The sequence below is a fragment of the Mustela erminea genome, chromosome 4, assembly GCF_009829155.1.
Source record: "Mustela erminea isolate mMusErm1 chromosome 4, mMusErm1.Pri, whole genome shotgun sequence".
NCBI lineage: Eukaryota > Metazoa > Chordata > Mammalia > Carnivora > Mustelidae > Mustela > Mustela erminea.
In genome coordinates this window covers 46,445,524-46,468,893 of record NC_045617.1, presented here as the reverse complement: position 1 = coordinate 46,468,893, position 23,370 = coordinate 46,445,524, and the positions used below count along the sequence as shown (strand labels likewise).

Below are 23,370 nucleotides of genomic sequence, written 5' to 3'. Positions count from 1 at the left end.
TCACGCTTTAAATTCCACCAGGTCTTGCACAACTACCATCTGATTTCATCTTCCTATCAATGCTGTGGGCTTGGTAATTTCACAATTAAAGAAACAAAGCAGGGGTTATGTGGGAAATCTCTGTGCCTTCTGCTAATTTGCTGTGAACCTAAAACTACTCTAAAAATAAAATCTAGGGGTGCCTGGGTGGCTCAGTGGGTTAAAGCCTCTGCCTCTGGCTCAGGTCATGAACCTAGGATCCTGGGTTCAAGCCCTGCATTGGGTTCTCTGCTCGGCAGGGAGCCTGCTCCCCCCACCCCCGCCTCTCTGCCTACTTGTGATCTGTCTGTCAAATAAATAAATAAAATATTTTTTAAAAATAAAATAAAATCTACTAAAAGAAAAAAAATACCCACTAACCACCCCTTCACCGCAGCCCACTGAACAAAGCTCTAGAAAAGTAAGCAGCAAGCTCAACTGCACAGCTAATAACTGGCAGAGCTGACAAAGAACCTTCTGACCAGCTCTTTCTATGCTGCTGCTGAACAGGCTTTTTCATCTGGGAAAAGGTCAACTTTTCAAAGAAAAAATCACCTTTGATCTACAATGAACAACTAAATGCAGAAACAGGAGCGCTGGGATCACTCACTGGCATCAGATTCTGCCCGCACCTGCAGTCGCAGGTGCAGTCCCTCTCCCGGGATATACTGCAGTCCTCGGCAGGAGGAAGGCACGAGCCTGACCTCTGCTGGAAGCTGGAGCTCTGTGCAGCCTTCCGGGGTCTTCACCTGGAGTGAGCATGGCACTACAGAAATATCCATGGGCATACCCCCTTCTTTAGGCTCCCTGGTGGTTAAAAACAAAACACACAAAAAATTACTTCTCAGGGATGAAAACCACATGATAAAACAGACAAAAATGGCCAAGGATCTGTTTCTCTTCAATACAGTCTACTGTCTAAAGTCACTGCCCCCAAAAGAATAGCAGGGAATAGATCATAAAGGAAGTCATTCTATACAAGATTTCGATCAGGTCAGAGAGTACTTTTCACTGTCACTGTAACATGAAAGTTTGGGGATGTATTTCTTATTCCTGGCTTTTTTTTATGGCAATGATGCATTTATAAATGTGCACTTTTCCCCCATTGCTAATAGTGATCCTGTGCCCCAATTCTCTATCCTAATGCTTCCTGTAGTTACTCCAACCTGGACCTTCCTGGGGTTGCTCCCACAGCCATTCTACTTGCACCGTCCACCTTCCATTTCCTAAAGCCCACTAATTCCTCCCAGCATCGCCCCAACTTCAGGTTCTTTGAATCAGCACAGTCTAATGCTGGTCTATTGTACATTAGGCACTTGTTCTTTAGAATATTTTGTCAGAGGACTCAAGACACCAACAGACAATGGCTTTTTCATCTTTGCATCCCATGACCCTAGCACAGTTTCTTAAATTCATTCACTCTCTCTCTCTCATTCATTCAATACAGCTTCTTTGAGTTCTGTAACTGCCAGGTACTGGGACTACAACCATTAACAAGATACCTTCTCTGCCCCTCACCGCCCACCCCAAGTAGAACACAGGCAAGTAACAGGAATGCGCAAGGAAGCCTGAAAACATCGTGTTGGCCAGGCCAGGGCCAGGAGCAGCAGGCCATACTGTGGAAGGGGCTGGGGGGTGTGGGCAGCCCACCACCCCAGGGACAGGTTCCTCATAATCCAGAACCATAGGACCACCATCTTCACGGACACCAAGGAGTGGAGCACCGTGTTCGGGCTGAAGTGCATCCTCGAGGACATCCTCAAGCGGCCATCCGATGAGCAGTATCTGGATGACGACAAGACACTAGGAGAGTGTGGCTTCACCAACTGGATGGTGCGGCCACATGCACAGTGGGTGGGTCTGGCCTTTTGACCAGCTCTTTCCACCCAGCTGTCCACCAGTGGAAGGGCTCCAGGCCCTGTGCGTTGAGCCCTTCTCCAGCCTTCCTGAGCTGCCTATTGTGATGAAGCTGCAGGACTCAGGAAGTAGTGCCAGTGAAAGGCGGTGCAGAGGGAGTGCCTGGGCTGGCCCCCAGTGCCCTATCCCCTCTAAGAGATACGGCTGTCAAAACAAAACAAACAAACAAACAAAAACTGCATTGTACTGGTCTGATAAATACGGAGTACTATGGAAGCATAGGGAGGCCTGCAGTGCCTATCACAGGTCAAGCAGTGTTATTTGAACAGTAAATGGATAAGCCAGGGAAATATCCTTGCTTCTAAGACTAGTATTACAATTTTCTGTACAAAATTTTTTTGAACAATTTTTTGTACAATTTTGTACAATTTTTTTACAAATAATTGTAAACTATTTTATTTACAATAAAGTATTGTCATTTGACATACAGGATTTTGATAAGGAGACCAGGATTACATGAAACAAAAGGTACAGGAGAAAAAAAACTTGTCAATTTTAAAAATTAAAAAATAAATAAATAAAACAATCTAGTGATGTATGACTATGAAAGAACTGGCGAGTCCAAGTTACTACAAACACAAATCATTTGGTATAGGCAATCGAGAGTAAAATACAGTCTGTTCCCTGTCCACTAGGGACCAAAAGTACAGCAGGGGATGAAGACATAGAGAAATGGTCCTCATATAAAGCTAAAATACATTTAGCATTGTAACAGAGGTACCGAACCTTCAGATTCCGTTTTAAGTGTAGACAGCAGGGAGAGGCCAGCAGCTCAGAATAACTTAAACACAGAAGGCAGGCCATCTACTTGAGTATTATCTAAGCACAGAGATCATACCATGCGTTCAGGTGTGAATCCTGATTAGGCCTCTTAATTTCCCTTAGAAAATCTTAAGATTATTTTCTGGCTAGTTCCTTTTGAAGGCATATGGACCTGTATTTAACTGGCAAGAACCTAAGTCTTTTCCAAGAAACACAACCTTAAACTCCTGAGTCAAAAGTCTAGCTTTTTTGTTTTGTTTTGTCTTAAATTAAAGAGAGAGTACCAGCAGGAGGAGGGGAAGAGAGAGAGAGAGAGAAACAGAAGCTTAAGCAGGCTCCACGCTTAGTGCAGAGCCCAAAGTGGGGCTCAATCTCATGACCCTGAGATCACAACATGAGCCAAGATCAAGAGTTAGATGCTTAACAGACTGAGCCAGCCAGGTGCCCCAGAGTCCAAAGTCTAGTTTTAAGAATTGATGTTTAAGAAATAATAATCCTCTGAAGAAGAGGTCAGAAGGACCAGATGGCATATATTTCAGGTTTTGCAGGCTATATATGATCTGTTGCATATTATACTATGTATTCTATTTTTTACAATGCTTTAAATAATGTAAAATCCATTCTCAGTTCATAAACTGTACTAAAACACACCACAGGTTAGATTTGGCCCATGGGCTATAGTTTGCTGAACATTGCTCTAAAGATATTTAAAGATATTTCTAAAGAAATTTGTCCATTTTGCTACTTCACTGATTTTCAAACTGGACTGTGCCATTGGCACCAGAAGTGCCTCAAGGGAGATAACAAACACAGTTAAGATTTTATTTATTTATTTGACAGAGATCACAAGTAGGAAGAAAGACAGGTGGGGGGGGGGGGGGAGGAGCAGACTCCCTGCTAAGCAGAGAGCCCGATGTGGGGCTCGATCCCAAGACCCTGAGATCATGACCTGAGCCAAAGGCAGAGGCTTAACCCACTGAGCCACCCAGTTGCCCCGATAACTGTGTTTCTAAGCCTCAGCCCCACCCCATCTCTGGCTGACCACTCTTCTTCCCCTTCATGAAAAGTTCAGCCCATTAGAGGTCTGAGTAAGGTAGGAGGTATCGATACAAGTGTGGGAGAACCACAGTCTTGGGGTGGAGGTGAGGAAGAAGGGCATCCACTAGGACAGCCACCCCGCAGGGATGTCAGATCTTAAGAGGGATGAGGAGTCTAAGGGAGTGGGAGTGGCAACTCAGGGTTCCAGAGCCTGCCTCAGACTGCTCAGGCTGCCAAAACAAAACGCCATAGACTGGGGGCTTAAACAACACACATTTCTTATAGTTCTCATCGCTGAGAAGTACAAGATCAAGGCACCAGGGGATCTGGTTCTCCTTGAGAGCCCTCTACCAGGCTTGCAGACGGCCACAATCTCACCGTATCCTCACAACGTGAAGAAGAGAAGCAGCTTTGGTATTCCCTCTTTTAAGAGCACTAATCCCAACACGGTGGTTCCACCCTCATGACCTCATCTAAACCTACTTACCTCCCAAAGTCCCCATCTCCTAATACCATCATATTGGGGGTCAGGGTTTCAACACATGAATTTTGAGGGGACACACAAAAATTCATTCTGTAACAGAGCCCAATGAGGAGCCCAGATGAGGAAGGTGTCAACACTGACTGAGGAGGGGGAGGGAAGCAGCAAAGGATGCCAGCATGAGATGTCTTACATAGAGGGGAATTGACTAAATAAATGTAAGTCCTGAGAATAACGAAAGCCAGGATTCTCAGTGTCGGAGACCAGACTTACAAAGAGGGAAAGGGAAAAAATCAGAATGGATCCTATGGTGGTAGACCAGAACTGAAAACACCTGTGTACAGTCACGGTTTTTAATGTACATATAAAGAGGTCCAGTAATACAGATGTCTATGTGTGTAGATGTACCTACGATATACAAACACATGTGCATACATTTGTACATGAACATTATGTATATGTCACATACACACTCTAGTTTTGTCCACATGAACATTATGTATATGTCACATACACACTCTAGTTTTGTCCACGAGGAAAGAGTAACATGTCAGTCAATAGTAATGAGGATACTTTGTGCTTAGATTTTGGTTTCTAAAGGTCACTTTCCACTTTAATTTTTTTTTTAAGTTTATTTATTTGAGAGAAAGAGAGAGAGCATGTGCACACGCAGGTGTGAGATTGAGAAGGGGCAGAGGGAAAGAATCTTAAGCAGACTCCACGTTGAGGAGGGACCCCAATGCGAGGCTCGATCCCCTGACCCTGACACTGAGACCTGAGCAGAAATCAAGAGTTGGATGCTTAACCAGCTGTGCCACCCAGGCACCCTAGTGATTTTCCACTTTATAACAAATGAACATACACAAAACAAAATAACATTCCTTGAAAAAATAACTACATCCAGGGATGGAACAGGAAAAGAATGAGATGAGCCTGGAACACGTTGCTGTGCAAAGAAAGAAAATTAATCAAATAATAGGAGCATGTTAAAAAAGAACATTTAAAAAAAAGAATAATAGGAACGTATTAAAATCCTCTTGAAGGGACTCCCCCAGACACATCTGGTATAACATGAGCAAAAAAAAATGTAACCCAATGAATAAAAGATCATGGGTCCATGCTGATGTAAATAAATGAATGAATAAAATGCAAATCTGACGAGGAACAAGGGTATTTACACATAGTTGCAATGGACTTCTCCAATTAATACTTATGGAATATAAAGAGAAAAAGAGTCTTGCCCGACTGAATCAGTTAAGAGTAGGAAGCGTTAGAACTTGCTATTGGACTCAACAAATCTGATATCAGAAGCATGAAGAATTCTTGTGTCCTTTGTCGACCTTATAACATTCTTCCTGAATACTGAAGCTCTTTGCAGTGTATATCAAAACTACCCATAAGCGTGGGAATACAAGAGGTTTGCATTCCTGTAAATGTGACAAAAGGTTTATGTGTGTGTGTGTGTGTGTGTGTTTACTCCACTACATATTCGTCTTTCTTCTTTCCTGTAAAAGCAGTAATCCAGTCAGACAACTTTACCTAGGCCCTGTTCTGATGTGCATTTACTGTGAGCTTTTGCCTGCCTGTGCTTTTACTTTTAAGCCAGAGCACCCAAGCTTCTGCCTTCTGGAATATAGAGAAATAGTTTCATCCTGCGCTCCCCTTGTTCTGTAGTTACTCTGATGGTAGTAGGTAGGGTTCCTAAAGTTTGCAGTATTCTTCTCTTCTTTGAATGGCGGAGGGAGGGGAAGGGAAAGAGCATCCTATTTCTTTTATGACAGTGCACATTGGGTAGTTTAAAGTGTATGCTTGTATTTCCTTATCATTAAAATACTGTTCAATTTCATTTTCATAGACAAGGAAAAATATTTTGCATTAACTCCTCTATTTAAAAAGGGATGGTTTAAGTTGAACCATTATAGCTTCACACTAAATCTTTTCCTAAATAAAAATGTTACAGCCCTAAAAAAAAAAAAAAAAAGAAAGAAAAAAAAAAAGAGTAACTTTATAATGGCAACAGCAGACATTATCCACGTGCTCAAAGTTAACATGAACTTTAATGGAATAAGGCAAAATCATGTGATACCTGATAGGATGTAGTAAGAATGCAGCATCACTTCTGTGATATTCCTGCCAGAGATATATAATCTGAACCCAATCTTGAGGCAAGGATATTCCACAAAATAATTAGGCGGTAATCTTCAGGAGCGTCAAGATTGTGAAAGTCAAGGGAAACTGAGGAATTCTTCCAATTTTAAGAGACTAAGGAAACATGACAATGAAATGCAATGCATGATTCTGAACTGTGCTCTTTTACTATTAGAGACATTATGTAGACATGTGGCAAAATTTGAGTGAGGTCTTAGTGTAAGATGGTTGTAACATATTCCCCAGCGTTGAAGGTTGCATGGTGGTTACAGGGGAATGTTCTTTTTTTTTTTTTTTAAGATTTTATTTATTTATTTGACAGAGAGAGATCATAAGTAGGCAGAGAGGCAGGCAGAGAGAGAAGGGGAAGCAGGCTCCCTGCTGAGCAGAGAGCCAGATGCAGGGCTCGATCCCAGAACCCTGAGATCATCACCTGAGTGGAAGGGAAAGGCTTAACCCACTGAGCCACCCAGGTGCCCCGGAATGTTCTTATTTGTAGGAAATCCCCAATAATGTATTCAGGAGTGACCATAACTTATTCTCAAGGTTGAGGCTGTCCAAAAATAAATTGTTTGAGACACTAATTGTCCACAGCTTTTACATACTCGAGGCTTCCTTCACCATGTACTTACATTCTTTCAGATACCACACCCTGCTTGAAACTATCCAATGACTTCCCATCAAACTTTGATTACAAGCTAAAATTCTTTCCATGGCCCATAAGACCCACAGATATACTGGAGACAGTTGTTAAAATTCCAGGGATTTTGCAAAATATTTGACATCACTTGCCTGACATCATCCATGGTGAAAGACTATCTCCACCACAGGAATCAGTAAATGCTACAAATTGGGAAGATTTCTTGTTAGTTTCATTGGTTTTCTAAGAATGCAGGTTGTTAAACATTTACTAACATACCTCTTGGTAAGACCAGTTACTATGTGCTCCACCAGCCCACCCACCTCTCTCTGAACTTGGCACCTCTTCATACTTGCTGTTCTCTTGGAGGGAAACAGTCTTTCATCAGATATTATATAGTTCTAAACCTCTCCCCTTTTGGTTCATTACTCAAGTATTGCTTTTTCACTGGAAATAAGGGGTTATAATTTTTCTTCCTATCCCTTTTTGTTTTATTTTTTCTATGTACTTATCTCCTTTCAATATCATATATATTTTATTTATTTTGTATAATTTCTGCTTACCTCTCATCCACTGCTACCATTAGACCAAAAGCTCAACAACAGCCAAGAATTTTTGTCTTTGCTATTGTCACTGCTCACAGTTGGATACCCAGCACTTAGAATCTGAGCTTTCAGCACTGGAAGAGGAACTCAGTAAACATCTGTGCACTGAATAAATGAACGGCCAAGGTTTACCCCAGGAATACTAAGATGGCTTAACAAAACATTTTTCTAATGCAATTCACAGATGTAAATATGAAAGGAAAAGAAAATGAAATCACAGTACATGTACAAATCATACAGAAAATAGTTATCTATTCACGATCAAAACCTGTAGTAAAGTAGGAATAGAAAGGAACCATACAATTTACCACATAAATTTGCCAAAGGTCAATTTCATTGTACTTAGTAATAAAATGCTAGAAAGATTTAAGATTAGGAACAAGAATAAAGCTCAATCATACCATTTACACTAATTGTAAACAGACTAAAAAGTTTAATTAAAATGCAGAGATTGTCAAAGTGGACTCAGAAAGACTCCACTCAGCATAGGATTTTAAATATTTATATATAAAGGCATATGTTAAACAGTAAAAGGAAAGAAAGACATACATGATGCCAAACAGTACAAACAGTACAGTCAAAGGTTCCCTGACAAAGACATTGTGTTATTTCAATGGGAGAAATGGCACTCTTTTAAACTAATGATGATGGAACTACCAGATATCCTTATAGGAAAAAAAAAAATGAAATTTGGCTTCTATCTCACTCCAAACACAAAAAATGAATTTCACTTAAATATAAAAGTTAAAACTATATAACACATAGGAAAAATTTTACAACCTTGAGGTAAGTAAAGATTTCTTAAGATACAGACAACACTAACCATTAAAGAAAAAAATGCAATAAATTGAAGTTTGTTATAATTAAAATTTCCTGTTCCTGAAAAGAAACTATTAGGAAAATGAAAAGGTAAATTTCTGACTAGGAGCAAGTGTTCACATATTCACAAGGCATAAATAAGATAGGTCTTATTTCCAGATACTAGAAAGAAGTTTTTAAATTCAACAATAAGAAAAACCTGATTTTTTATAATGGCAAAAAATCAGAAGACACTTTCCAAAGGAAAACGTATGAATGACCAAAAAGCAAATGAAAAGATACTCAACATTATTAATCAGGGAAGTGCGAACTAAAATGACAATGCGACTTTACACCATAATAGAATTAGGTAATTACCTATGAGAAATGAAATGTATGTCAACTAAAATGCTATAGCAACTTTATTCTTAATATTCAAGTTCTAGAAACACACAAAATATCCAGTAACAGAATGGGTAGATACATTGTCTATTAATACAGTAGAAAATTACTCAGAGAAAAATAGACACAGATAAAACAGGAATCCCAGAAGCACTGTTGATGGAAAACAGTCAGAAACAAAAAAGTACATACAGTATGAAATCCTTTATATACAGTTCATGAAGTGGCAAAACTAATCCTTATTGAGTGAAATCAAGAGTGGCTGCTTTTGTTTTCCTGAGAGGCAAGTTGGTGATAAAACTCAACAGCCAAAGACCATTAGGGACAAACTAGTAGTCTAGCAAAGTCAGGTTTCTTCACTTGCTTAAACACGGGAGAGTAACCCAGAGAACCTTTGAGGGTCCCCTTCGATGACAGGACGTAGGGACTTTGTCTTGCTCTTGTTTTGCTAAGTTTGGGGCTCCTCATAACCCTACAAAGTGGACTGTAATTGGAGATACTTACCTGAATCTATGATTTGAGATGGAGAGGGAGAAACAGAGAAACAAAAGAGAAAGAAGAAAATAATAACTATCATCCGTATTTGACAACTGAAAAACCAGATTAAACGATTCTGCTCCTGCGAAAAAGCCAGGATTTGAACTCCGTTCTCCTGCCAAACCCCAAACTGCCACACCTATACCTGGACGATTTAAGGAAAAGGCCGATTAAGGAAAAGCATCAGCCTACCTCTTGAGCGGCCCCGAGTAGTAAAAGCTCCAGGATTTTAACATCTAACTTACTCTCTTTGACACGGCAGTCACAAGGGAATAATCGAGGGGGCCACATACTACCAAGCAAACGCGGGAACTTTTCTCCTAAAAGTTTCCTGCAGGTGTAGTGAATAACAACTGAAACGTTTGGTGACTTCTCATTGGAACGCGGAACGCGAATACAAGAATGAGCTCCAATAAGAAGTCTGCACGCTTTGTTCGTCGCTCAGTGGACGGGTCAGTTTTGCTGCAGACAACAGCGTGGGGGCGAGGGGGGAGGCGAGGACCAACCCGAGTTTACGCACCAAACAGGAAGCTCTCACACTGGACCTTATCCTCTAATGAGGATCCCCCAAAAGAAGCAGGCAAGGCACTTTTTGGGGGGAGGGGGCACTGTTTTTGGAAAAGCCTGCCACTGTTACTTTACATCAGTGCGCCTCAGACTTTTTAGTGTGTATTTTGAGTCCTGGAAAGCGTGTTAACATATAAGTTCTGATTCTGCAGGTCTGGCGTGGGGCTGAGACTCTGCATTTCTAAAAGAAGCTCCCAGGTGATGCCGAGATTACGGGGGGAACAAAAGCACGAGGGGTGGGAGGGGAAACTCCACTTTGAGGAAATGACAGGCTCTAAGCCATTGGAAAGAAACTCAAAACTCCGCCCTTTGGAGGGAGACGGAGGCTCCCTGACAAGCAGAAACACAGCGGAACGCAGCAGAAAGGCGGCTACGCACCGCGCCCAGCTGCCCACGCGCCCAGCGCCGGCCTTACCCCAGGATCAGCAGCGCGCTCTGCAGCCGTCTCCGCACCTCCAGGAACACGCGCGTCCCCGCCGCAGCGGCCGCCATAGCCGGCGCCCAGGCGCAGGTTCAGGCGCGCAGGTTCAGGGGAATAGGGGCCAGCGGGGCCCGAAGCGGCGGCACGTGCGGCTGTGGCGGCCGTGCGGCGGCGGCAGGGCGCGCGTCCGGGACCCGATCCCTTGGCCGACACCGCCCGCCAGCCCACAGCGCCGCCTGCCGGGCGGAGAACGCGCTGCCGCGAGAACTCGACCTGGGGGCGTGAGCGTTTTCACGTCCCTGCCGGAGTCGGAGCGCCGACAAAGGTGGAGCAGCGAGGGTCAAACGGTCCTCCCCTGCTTCCTCTGGTGGGCGTGGCCCGGCGCGGTCGTCTCCCAGGAAGTGACCTTAAAAATCCGAGCCGAGTACACGTGTCAGAATGAGGCTGGAGGGGAGGGGCATGATGGAAGGAGAAGATACAGGAGGACCCTGACCCCAGAAGGTTGGAGAGCAGATATATTCCCCCCAAACACAATCTTGTTTCATTTTTAAATCAACTATGGTATCTTTTTTACGAACCGTGTCAGTACTTGGGTAGCTCTCCGCTGTTTGAGGCAACGAAGGTCCGGGATTGACCTGACATAACTTCTGCATTTAGACACAATTGGCTCTAAGATAGAAACAGTTGCAAAAATGTTTTCTCTTATCTTGGGGCGCCTGGGTGGCTTAGTTGGTTAAGCAACTGCCTTTGGCTCAGTCATGATCCCGGGGCCCTGCGGATCAAGGAGGATTCTGCCTCAGGCTGCCTGCTAAGCGGGGAGTTTGCTTCTCCCTCTGACCCTCTCCCCTCTGCTCTCTCTCTCATTCAATAAAAAAAAAATAATAAATTTTTTAAAGGTTTTCTGTTATCTACATTAGAGTGTGCGGGTAAATCCAGTACCATGAATCACAAGATTAGCTATTCCTGTAGTCTTTGAAAAAAGGAAGATGAGAATGATTCCAAAGGAACATTTACACTCGCCACGTTTCATAGAAGTAAAAACTGGTTGACAGAAGTCATAATGTTATTGCTGCTAGAAGACAATTTCACAAAGTTTCACCTAGTAAAGAAAAGGATCTATTAAAATGTAAGTACTTAAAAGGTGGTGGGAATGCTTAAAATAGGGTAATATGAAGATCTAAGGCTAGGGTGGTAAACTTAGAAGGATTCTTTAAAAGAATTCTTTAAAAACAAGGGGCTCGGGGCTTGGTCAGTGGAGCATTGGAGGCTTGATCTCCAGGTTGTTAATTCGAGACCAGGTTGGGTGCAGAGATTACTTAAAAATAAAATCTTTAAAAAACAAACAAAAAGCCAAGAGACTGTTAGGTTTTAAAAACAAACAGTGATGACGTGTCTTCATAAAATCATGGTTATTGACAGCCTCTTAGTAGGAAGATTTTCCAAATAACAAATCCACTTCCCTAGAGATACTATTTTAAGACAAATTTTCTGAAATCAGTATCTGCAGTTCGTAAACTTTATTGTGGTGCTTCACAAATTCCTGTATCCACCACAGTAATTCAAAATCATGGATGGAGGTAACAATGCAGCAAAAAGAATTAAGTTTATTACTATTCCACCTCAAATAATGGTGATCATGAGTGATGATTTCAACTCCTAATACCTTCCACCTTTAGTTCTCAAAGCTATTAAGTCTTAAATGCTGCCATATTGTATGGAAATATTTGTCTTAGCACACCATGGTCTTCATACTTGGGTGTTTGATTATTTTTAAAGATTGCTATATTGCTGTATTTCATATATATATTTCATATATACACTTCTGTCTATAGTATATATATAACATATGTTATACATATGTTTCATATACACATTTGCAAAAAACAATTTTTTTTCCTTTGACCCTACGGTTTAGGCAACACAATGCAATCTTCCTTATAGTGACTACATGATTTAGAGAGACATAAACTCAAAATATTTCTAAACCTGATGACAACTATTTATCTGCTAACTTCATCAGTCTCCCAACTTCTCTGGGCTTCAAGCTCCCCATATGAAATATTGAGGAATCGTTTAAATAACACTTAAATAACTGTTTAAATAATATATAAAAGCTGTTCTCAATTCCTAGCATTCCTTCCAACTCTCCATTAAGATGTGGCTGGCGCTGGCGAGTTGAAAACATCCGCTATTCCCTTTCCAGGCCCATCCGAATGGTCTTCGGCTTCCCCGACCGTCCGCTTGAGGGCGCTGTGGCAACAGCTTGCGCCGGGAGGAGAGGCACGGACCGGGGGCGGGGATCGCGGGTCGTCGACGTCGACGCTAGCGTGGGCGCGGGCGCAGTGCACGCTGGGAGCTGTCACTAGGCCCTTCGGCTCCCGGCCTCCGCGTCGCTGCCGCGGTTGCCAGGAGAGCGGCGCCGGCGGGGAGCGGCCGAGCCCACGGCAGGTAACAGCGTCCCCGCCCCCAGCGCGGTCGCGAGGCCGGCTGCCGGCCTTGAGCGGCCTCCTCGGCCTGGCTGGTTCCGGAGCCTCGGGGACGCCCCGCGGGGCAGTCTGCTGTGGCGTCGGGGGTGTTGCCGCCCTGGCCCCGCCTGGAGCCTGGAAACCGGCCGGCAGCCCTCCGGTTTCCGGAGAGACGGGAGCTGCGCGGGGATCGGCGGGTCGGGGCCGGGCGGAGGCTCGAGGGCGGTCCCAGGCAGGGGTGGCTGCTTCCGACCCTCCTGCGCTGGGGCCCAGCGGGGCGCAAGGTTGGGGTGGAGGTCGCACCTGTGAGATAAAGGCGCGCGGAGTGACCTCTTTGTTGGTGGAATCCAGGCTTCGTGCGGTCTCCTTCATCTGGTGGGTTCTTTTAAGATTGAGGAGACAAGAATGCCTGCCATAGTTAATGTTCCATGTGGGGGGTTGGAAAGGAGTGCAGAAGTTTATTAGAGGAAGTCGGGTTGGTCATACGGAAGTTGTTAACCATTATCACCTTTGATTCTCAAGCCTTTTAAAGTTGCAGCATAACAATAGTTACTTGTTGGTCTCGTCCTGCCTTCCCTACCCTGAGGTAGGGGAGGGGGAGTGGTGCACAACTACTTGAAAGCTGAACGAATTGTGTTTCTGACACTATCTTATAGTTCTCTGGAGTTGGAGAAGCATTGTGATAATCTGATTTGGAGACTTAGTTAAAGCAATCAACATTTTTTTATTAATTACCAAAAGGATAAGAAACCAAGTGTTTGCCTGAGAAATAAGCCCAGAACTGTAGAAAGACAAAAATCTCTCAATTTCGATGTTGTTGGCTTTCTTCTACGCAGACGGGTCTCCTGTGTTCTCATGGACAGCATATGATGACGTTAAATGCTAAGAAATTCACCACCTAATAACAAAGTGACAGTTGAGCTGACAGAAGTTGTAACAAGAGTAAATTAAAACCAGTTGTAGTATAGATGCTTTATTTCAGTGATTCCTTGATGCTGCCACTCTGAAGAAAATCATTCCTCATTAGTACTAAACAATAGTAAATCTCCAGGTGTATCTAATTATTAGGAACCCATTTCTTGAAGAACTAAAAATGCCCAAGTTAATATACAAACCAGAAAATGTGACACCATAACCGAAATATTAAACATAAATTAAATGTTTGACTACATACAGTTTGAAGAGCCTTATTTTGTAGTTAAAGTGGTGGAAAGAGCTCTGGCCTGGGAATGAAAGATTTTGTTTGCTTTTTTTCTTCTCCAGCTAACCAGATGTAATCTCTCTAGGCCTCAGTTTTGTCATCCGCTTAAGGGAATTTCATAAGATCAGAGTTTTCCAAACTGATGTTCCTTGAACCCTGTTTTCAATCTAGGAACCGCTTTACTGCCCCCAAAACAGTGCTCCATGACAAATAATTTGGGAGCACATAGGCTTAAAGCAGTCTCACCTGGCCAGAAAGACTTTTCTAATGACCAGCCTGTTAACATCTAGAATATAATTACATAGAATACCAATTTGAAAAATTGCTGTACCGATCTTCCTCAATTTATGATGGGGTTATGTCCTGATAAGCCCATCATAAATTGAAAATGTTGTAATTTGAAAAGTCATTTAGTACGTCTAACCTATGTTACACCTGTTCACAATACTTACATTAGCCTATAGTTGGGCAAAATCTGTCAAAGCTCATTTTACTACAAAAGTTTTGAATATTATGTAATTTATTGAATATTGTACTGAAAGTGAAAAACTGAATGATTGTGTGGATAAAGAATGGTTGTAAGTATATGAGTTGTTTACCCTCATGATGGCAGGGCTGACTAGGGGCTGAGGCTTGCTGCTTCTGCGAAAAATTGTAAATCAAATTTTCATGAGTTGGAGTGCCTATATTTGAGCCGGGTCTCCTTCAGCTCTAAAATTCCCTACGTTATGCTTTCCTGCTTTTAGTTTAAGCTTTCTGTGGCATAAGCACATAGGGCAACGCATGTTACTTTTGTTACTGATGTAACAAAAGGCTTGTATTTTCCGTAGTAAAACATGAAGGATGCACATAGATTTCAGTGCACTTTAATGCTTTCATTTATGGCAGAGGAAGACTGTCTTTTTTTTTTTTTTCTGATCTCTTGATGCTTTTCTATAACCATAATTAATTCACATTTTGGATTTGGTTTTATGGTTAAGTCATTGATTTTATTGAGAATGGCATTATAAAGTTCCAAGAAGACTTGTTGATAATGGCATTATTTTTACTATGCCTGAGTTCCCTCTCTCATCATGAGTGCTTAAACTATGAAATGTAATAAAAGCCACTTGAAATGTACTTAATAATTAATAACTAAATTTTAAGAGCTTAGGTCACTGGAACGAGTTCAAGGTTAAAACAAATTCTAAGGCAGTCCTTTCTGAGTTGCTTACAAATAGGATCTAAGTATTGAATACAATCTTAAATTATTTTGCTAAATTCTGTCAGATGTCACTAGCACACAGCCAGTATGGCCACTTTAGTCTATTCTTTGTTACTTTGTTAGGAGTGAGTGCTATTAACATGCTCCTTTGTTTGAGGGGGGACAGGGATGGGAACAATACATTTAATAGATGACACCTAATTCAGGTAAATTTTCTCCCTGAAATGGAACTGCTGAAAAGTATAGAGCTACAAGTTTTGTGTAATAGCTTACAGTTTTTATTGAAAACTTATGATATGAAAATAAGTATTTTGATTCCATTGCCTTTAAATGGTGATTTCCTTTTATTGTATTTACCTTTTTACTGCCTCCCCCCCAATCTGTTGAAGCCTAAAACCTCAGTAATTCTTCATTGCATCGGTCAAAGACATACCAAATTTAAGGAAGAAATTACAGATAAGGTGCATTCATTTTATGTGTACATTATATACACACCAAGATAACCACCAGCAGAATCACGATTTAGAACATACCACCACTCAGGCCTGTGTTGTGCTTTTGCTTTCTTCAAATGTGTGCTGCATGTCTTGGCATGTCCACATCATACTGTTCTAGCTTCAGTGCCACCTTGTCTGTGAATCCTTTTTTGATTACCTCATTTTAAAGTAACTCTCTTCTCTTCTAACTTTCCTGTCAGCGTTTATCTTCTTTTCTCTCCTTGGTGAATAAACCAATGGTATGCTCATAGTTCATGGTAGGCACTTATATTTATTTCTTGACCAAATGGGTAAGTGTAGTATTTCTCAAATTTTAGTCATTCTTACATCATCTTCAGAATTTTGGCCATATCTGCGTATTTCCTGTATCCTTGCTTTCTTTGTATTTTCTTTATATCCTTGTAGTTATTAATATAATTTTTAATGAAAACTTGAAATAATCACCATAAAGAAAAAAATATCACTATCAACAGAAAGTAGATGTAAAGTTGAAAATAGTGAAAACAGGGCACCTGGGTGGCTCAGTGGGTTAAGCCGCTGCCTTCGGCTCAGGTCATGATCTCAGGGTCCTGGGATCGAGTCCCACATCGGGCTCTCTGCTCAGCAGGGAGCCTGCTTCCTCCTCTCTCTCTCTGCCTGCCTCTCTGCCTACTTGTGATCTCTCTCTGTCAAATAAATAAATAAAATCTTTAAAAAAAAAAAAGAAAGAAAGAAAATAGTGAAAACAAAACTTTTTACATGTTAGAAACTACTGGCTACTGAACACTCTTAAGCCAAAACTTAAACTCAAAAACTTGCTTTCCTTGTTTAAAAGGGAGATTAGCAAGAATTACAGAGGTGTTGATAACATTCTGCCATCAATCTGAGAACTTCCTGATGCAGTCAGAGGCATTACAACAGAACGAAGAGGGAATAAATTCTTTACGGATTCAGTGTCGCTTAGCCCTCTCCTTGGGCCCCATAAAAACATCTCACATCTGATGGGTGGCCAAAATTTGGGAAGACACGGAATTAATCACGGCTGAAAATTCCTTAGAACTTTATCTGTGAAAGAATTGGGAAATAAAACCTAAATTGCCAATTAAAAGGTATACTAGAGTTAACTTCAAAAATGCAATAAAAAGACTAAACGGTCATTATTGAATTAGATAAGTCTTTTTTTCAAAAATGTTTTTAATGTTGTTAATGTTACTTTTCCAAATAAAACATCCACTTTTTTTTTTTAACATCCACCTTTTTATTATTAGGATATGATAGCTATAAGATAAACCTTTGAATCTGAAGAAATCTAAAAATCAGTGGAAACCTTTTATATGACAAAGTGATGACTGTTGATTCAGTAGTGATGAAATGTTGGTAATATATTCATCTGGCAAAGCTCCTATAAGCATGGATAAGGTAATAAGCTTAAGAGAATATCATATCTCCCTTACTTCTTCCTTTCATCACTTTTTAAGTTTGAGTTGGATTTTAATATTTCCATTCTACAGAAGACATTTCTGGCCTTTTGTTTTTTTTGGTTTGGTTTTTTGGTGGTTTTTGTTTGTTTGTTTTTGCTTCTGAGGTAATGAAAAATTCTCCTCTCTCATGGAAACAGTTTAACGTGAATAGTCAGGAAAATAAATGCCCTGCTCCTGTTCTGTAAAATATGTCCTGTATTTCAACTTGCTGTAGTTATTTTCAGGCCTATGTATGTATTGTGAGCTTAATGTTTAAATTACTGTTATTTAGTGTTCATGAACAAAGAGTTCAGGTGAATAGACCATTTAGTTTGGTGTTTCTGTTTTCTAAAAAAATAATTTACCTGAATGGTAATACTAGGTTTATGAGTATACACAATAATTTGCTACTCAGCCAGAGGTCAGATTGCTGTTAATCTAAGATTCTGGGATACAACCTTTATTTGGAAGTAAGAAGAGAGCCCTCTTGATGAATAGTCTTTATTAAAAGAGCTTTCACCCAAACGAGTAGTTTCTTTCCTGTCTGTACTATAAAATAAAGCAGCAGAATAGAAGCGGTGCTGATAAACTCTTGCATTTGAAAGTAACAACTGACAAGTAATCAGAAAAACTATAAAAACATAGCAGTTTTAGTCCTTTAAGTTATACAGGTAAATAACCATTTGCTTTTGTGTATGTGGGCTATATCAGCTCCTTGAAACCCTTAGAATATGTGTTAGTGTAATCAGTCAGATTTTCCAAGTAGCTGGAACTTTTCTATATTGTATACCACAGATGCAGTCCTGGTCTGCTGTTATGCTTTCTGCTTGTCTTCAACATGATGTACTTTGCACAGTGGCTTTTCATATACACTTAACACATGTCTTACATTGTCTTGATTTAAAATTTCCTGGACAGAAGTTTTTCTCTGTAGGGGGAGAGAAATAGAATATAGTACTTGCTTTAAAGTTTGTGTCTGTCATTTTGGAAGAAAAGTAAATATTTAAATGACTTCCATATTGTATACCAGCAGTTCCATAAATGTTACCACCAATTAGTCAGGAGTCCACCCTGAAGCCCAAAATGGGATTCCAGCAACATGATTATTTTTATGGCACCTGTCATTTTATTGGAAGGCTGTCTTCAAAGCATTGTGCCCCAAGCCTACCTCGTTCTATTAATTTGAGGTTGCCTGTGTGATGTGATAACTGCTGTTTTTATTATGTTTAAGTTATAGAGGTTTTGGTTTAAAAAGTAAATATTCAGTAGGTTGCCTTCTTGGGGATCAACTTCTTCACTGTGCAAAAGGTTTTTATTTTGATGTAGTCCCAGTAGTTACTGCTTGTTTTTCCATTGTCAAAGAAGACCTACCTAGGAAAACATTACTTACCCTGGTCAATGTCAGAGAAATTACTACTTTTGTTCTTTTCTAGGATTTTTTTGGTTTCAGGTCTCACATTTAGGTCTTCAATCCATTTTATTTTTTTGTATGAGTATTAGAAAGTGGTCCAGTGTCACTCTTTGTCATGTATCCATCCCATTTTCCCAGCATCATTTATTGAAGAAACTTTTCCTTATTGTATATTCTTGCCTCCTTTGTCATAGACTAACTGATCATGTATGTGTGGGTTTATTTCTGGGCTCTTTATTCGCTTCCATTGATGTGTCTGTTTTTGTGCCAGTACTATACTGCTTTGGTTACTACAGCTTTGTAATATTTCTTGAAATCTGGAATAGTGATACCTCCAGCTTTATATCCAATAAGGGGTTAATTTCCAAAATTATAAAGAAGTTATACAACTTGGCACCAAAAACCCCTCCCCAAACAATCCAATTAAAAAATGGGCAGAGGACCTGAATAGACTGTTGTCCAGAGAAGACATACAGATGGCCAGGAGTTATATGAAAAGATGCGCAACATAAGTAATCATCAGGGAAACACAAATCAGGACTACAATGAGTCACCTTACACCTGCCAAAACAGCTAAAATCAAAAAGACAAGAAGTAGTAAGTGTTGGTGAGGATGTGGAGAGAGAAGAAACTTCATGTACAGTTGGTGGGAATGCAAATTGGTATAGTCACTGTTGGAAAAGAGTATGGAGGTTCTCAAAATTTAAAAACATAAATACCATATGATCCAGCAATCCCCCTGAGGATTTATCCAAAAAAATGAGAACATGAGTTAGAAAGATATATGCATCCCTGTGTTTGTTGCAGCATTAGTTGTAATAGCCAAGATACAGAAACAACCCAAGTGTCCACTGCCAGAAGAATGGGTAAGGAAGATGTGGTGCATACACACAACAGAAAATTACACAGACATAAAAAGAATGAGATTGTGCCATTTGAAACAAAATGGATAGACCTAAAGGATGTTGTGTAAAGTGAAATAAATCAGACTGAAAAAAAGACAAATACCATGTGATCTCACACATAGCAGGAGTCTAAAGAAGCGAATGAACAAACAGGATCAGACCTATAAAAATACTGAGAACTGATGGATATAGGAGAGGGAGAGGGTGACAGGATCCACAAAAATGAATGAAGGGTAGTGGAGATGCAGGCTGCTAGTTATGGAGTGAATAAATCATGGGAGTAGAGTGTATACCATGAGAAATATAGTCAGTGATACTGTAACTGCACTGTATGGTGACAGGTGGTAGCTACACTTGTGGTGAGCGTACCATAACATGTAAACCTGTCCCATCACCTGAAACTAATGTAACATGGTGTGTCAACTATACTCAAAAATTTTTAAATGTTTTTTGACAATATCTATCTAGTCCTCTTTGGCTGTATAACAGAATATCTCAAAATGTAGTGATTTAAAGCAGTAAATAGTTTCTTTCAAAAGGAATTGGGGAGCAATTTGGCTGTGAGGTGCTGGCTTAAGTTTTGTGAGGTTACAGTTCAGAGAGTGGCCTGGACTGCAGTCATCTTTAGGTTCAGTTGGAATCAGAGAACCCCTTTCCAAAGTGGTTCACTTACATAGTAGCAGGTTATTTCTGGCTGTTGAAGGAAGGCCTAAGCTTCTCCCCATAGGGCTCCTTTAAGTGTCCTTATCACATAAAGGCTAGGTTGCCCCAGAATAAGTGATCCAAGACACAGCACATAGACCAGCAGTGATTTTGAGTAGGAGGGTAATTATACAAGAGAAGGAATATCAGGAGTTGAGGATCATTGGAGGCTATCCTGGAAGCTACCACATTTTATAAAGCTAGTATGTGTATATGTCACCAATAAGCAGTACATACTTACTCAATATGCAGTTTATACACGGCTCATGGTTTTAGAATAAAGACTGACTTAATATGTGAACTTGATTATATTACTAAATGAAGCACATACTTTATCCACGAAATTCTTAGTTTCTGTGGTTCTTTGTGGGGGGTGGGATGACTCTGGGTTCAAATAGAACACTAAATATCTAGATTTTAGTCATTTTGATTTTCTTTTTGTTATTAAATGAAGGAGGGAGGGAATGCCATGTGTTACACAGCTGCTATTTGATTTTCTATGGGGACGTTACTCCTTTATTTTTTAAAAAATTAAGCTTATTTAGTACCAAAACGATTTTAAAGGTATAAAAAGAACTATACAGAGAAAAGTCTCCCTCTCCCTGACCCTCGTCTATGCAGTTTCCACCTGGCCAACTGGAAGTAATCAGTTTTACTTTCTTGTGTGTTCTTGCAGATCTATATCCTATATATACAAATTATAGGATTGGTTTTTTTCTTTCTATATAAATGGTAGCATACTATGTACACTGTTGTGTACCTTGATTTTTTTTTTTTTTTAGTTCATATATTTTAGGAACAATTTCTAAATCAATACATAGACCTTATTTGTTCTTTTTGCCAGCCAAGTATATTCTGTTGTCTTCAGTTTTTGTAATCGTTATTGGTCATTTACTGTGAGTCAGGCAAGGACTGACTAGGAGCTAGGGATGTGAGAGCTGAAAATGATGAGTACTCAATCATAGGATTAATACCCTTGGGAGTCACACAGCTCAATTAATTAAGTAAAGCAAAGTAAGTTCTGCGATAGAGGAAGTACAGTGTGTAGTGGGAGGTCACAGAAAGGAGGTGTGTATATGAGTGTTGGAGAGAGAATAGTTAGGGAAGACTTCACAACTGGGGTAAAATCTGAAGCATAAGTAAGAACTAGCCAAGTTAAGTTGAGATTTAGGTTTCAGGCAGAAGGAAGTTTTTTAAAAGATTTTAAAATGTATTAAAAAGCTATAGTCATTTTCAAACAGTGTGGTACTGACATAGAGACAGACATGTAGGCCAGTGGAATAGGATAGAAAGCCTTGAATTAAACCCTAGTGTATGTATGGTCAAATAATCTTCAACAAAGAGTGCCTGACCAATCAGTCCGGTAAGGATAGCCTCTTCAACAAATGGTATTGAGAAAACTGGATATCCACATGCAAAAGAATGAAGTTGAAACCTTATTTTATGCTATATGAGAAATTAACTTAAAACAGATTAAATCCTAAACATAATACGTAAAACATAAAACTTATAGAAGAAAACATAAGGGAAAAGCTTCATGATGTTGGGTTTGGCAATGATTTCTTGGGTATGACGACAAAAACACTGGTAACAAAGGCAAAAAGAGGTAAGTGGGACTACATCAAACTTAAAAACTGTTAAGCATCAAAGGATACAATAAGAGATATAAAAAGGTAACCTACTAAAATAGAAAATTTTCAGAAATGTGTCTAAGGGGCTGATATCCTGATTATAATAAGAACTGCAACTCAGCAACAAAAATACAACCTAATTAAAAAATGGGCAAAGACTTGAAATAGACATTTCTTCAATGATTATATACAAATAGCCAGAGCATATGAAAAGATTTTCAGCATCATTAATCATTAGAGAAATGCAAATCAAAGCTACCATGAGATGCTACCTCACACCTATTTCAGTGGTTACTGTCAAAAAACTGAAAAGTGTTGGCAAGGATCTGGAGAAATTAGAACACTTATGTACTGTTAGTGGAAATGGTAAATGGTGTGGCTGCTATGGGAAACAGCTTGGTGGTTCCTCTTAAAAACAGACCTGCCATATGGTCCAGCTTTCCCACTTCTGGGCATATTCAAAAGAATTGAGGATCCTGAAGAAATATTTGCACACTCAAGTTCATAGCAGCACTATTCACGATAGCCTAGAGGTAGAAACCATAAATGTCTGTGAACAGATGAATGGATAAATATACACATAGAATTTAATATTATTTAATCTGAAAAGGGAAGGAGGTCCTTAGGGTCCACGCTGGGCATCAGCCTACCTTAAAAAAAAAAAAGAAAAAAAAGTCTTGTCACACACTACAACATGGATGAGCCTTGAGGACATTATGTTAAATGAAATCAGTCACAAAAAAGCCAAAATACTGTATGGCTCCACTTGCTTGAAGTATCTAAAGTAGTCAGATTAGAAGCAGAAGGTAAAACGCTGGGTGCCAGGTGCTTGGTAAAGAGGGAAAATAAGGGTTTTTTAATGTGTGTAGAGTTTTAGTTTTACAAAATGAAAAAATTCTGAAGGTTAATTACACAATGTGAATATACTTAACGCTACTGAACTGTACATGTAAAAATAGTTAAAATGATAAATTTTATGTTTGGGTTTTGTTTTTTTCTACCACAGTTGGAAAAGATAAATATTAACCTTTTGGAAACATGAAGGATATATGCATTTTAAAAATGCTGTCCTGCAATGAAAGCCATGTTTCTAAACATTGAAAAAGGGCCTGATTAAAGAATGAGCCTAGAGGGGTTGAATCAGGAAATACTGTACTGGCTCAGTTGGTAGATTATGTGACTCTGGATCCCGGGCTAATGAGTTCAAGCCACACTTCGGGCATAGAGCTTACTTGGGGAAGGAAAAAAAAGATATTATACAGAGTCATAGCATTTTTGAATATAGTTAAAATAAATTAGATAAATTTTAAGTGATGAAAGGGAGCATGGGCCATTCCCAGAAAAGAGCATATTTAAAGTCCCTGAGGTGGGAGGCAATAAGTCTTATACAGTTGGCTAGTTTGTAAAAATACGCATTGGCACTTATTTTTTTTTAAATATTTTATTTATTTGACAGAGATCACAAGTAGGCAGAGAGGCAGGCAGAGAGAAAAGAGGAAGCAGACACCCTGCCCCGATGCGATGCGGTGCTCCATCCCAGGACCCTGGGATCGTGACCTGAGCCGAAGGCAGAGGCTTAAC

At 40.1% G+C, this 23,370-nt stretch overlaps 2 protein-coding genes and 1 pseudogene across 16 annotated transcripts in view; 2 read left to right on the top strand and 1 right to left on the bottom strand.

Moving 5' to 3' along the window:
* Positions 1–10,707, bottom strand: part of UBE3D (ubiquitin protein ligase E3D) — a 155,409-nt gene extending 144,702 nt beyond the window's left edge. For 4 of the 6 annotated variants that reach the window (XM_032339181.1, XM_032339177.1, XM_032339178.1 and 1 more), the window contains exons 1-2: positions 10,329–10,707; positions 629–825 (exon numbers count right to left, since the gene is read on the bottom strand). In XM_032339181.1, coding sequence (XP_032195072.1) covers positions 629–825; positions 10,329–10,405 — 274 coding nt within the window. In that variant the 5' untranslated portion in view covers positions 10,406–10,707. The other 2 variants (XM_032339183.1, XM_032339180.1) reach the window with 2 other exon arrangements.
* LOC116587883 lies at positions 1,043–9,520 on the top strand (annotated as a pseudogene).
* A 1,976-nt stretch (positions 10,708–12,683) lies between the features above and the next one.
* The window catches only part of DOP1A (DOP1 leucine zipper like protein A), a 102,661-nt gene continuing 91,974 nt past the window's right edge, over positions 12,684–23,370 (top strand). For 8 of the 10 annotated variants that reach the window (XM_032339168.1, XM_032339165.1, XM_032339166.1 and 5 more), the window contains exon 1: positions 12,684–12,782. The gene's annotated coding sequence lies outside the window, so the exon portion shown is untranslated. Of the gene's footprint in view, positions 12,783–13,091; positions 13,175–16,948; positions 17,100–23,370 lie in introns of those variants that run through there. The other 2 variants (XM_032339162.1, XM_032339164.1) reach the window with 2 other exon arrangements.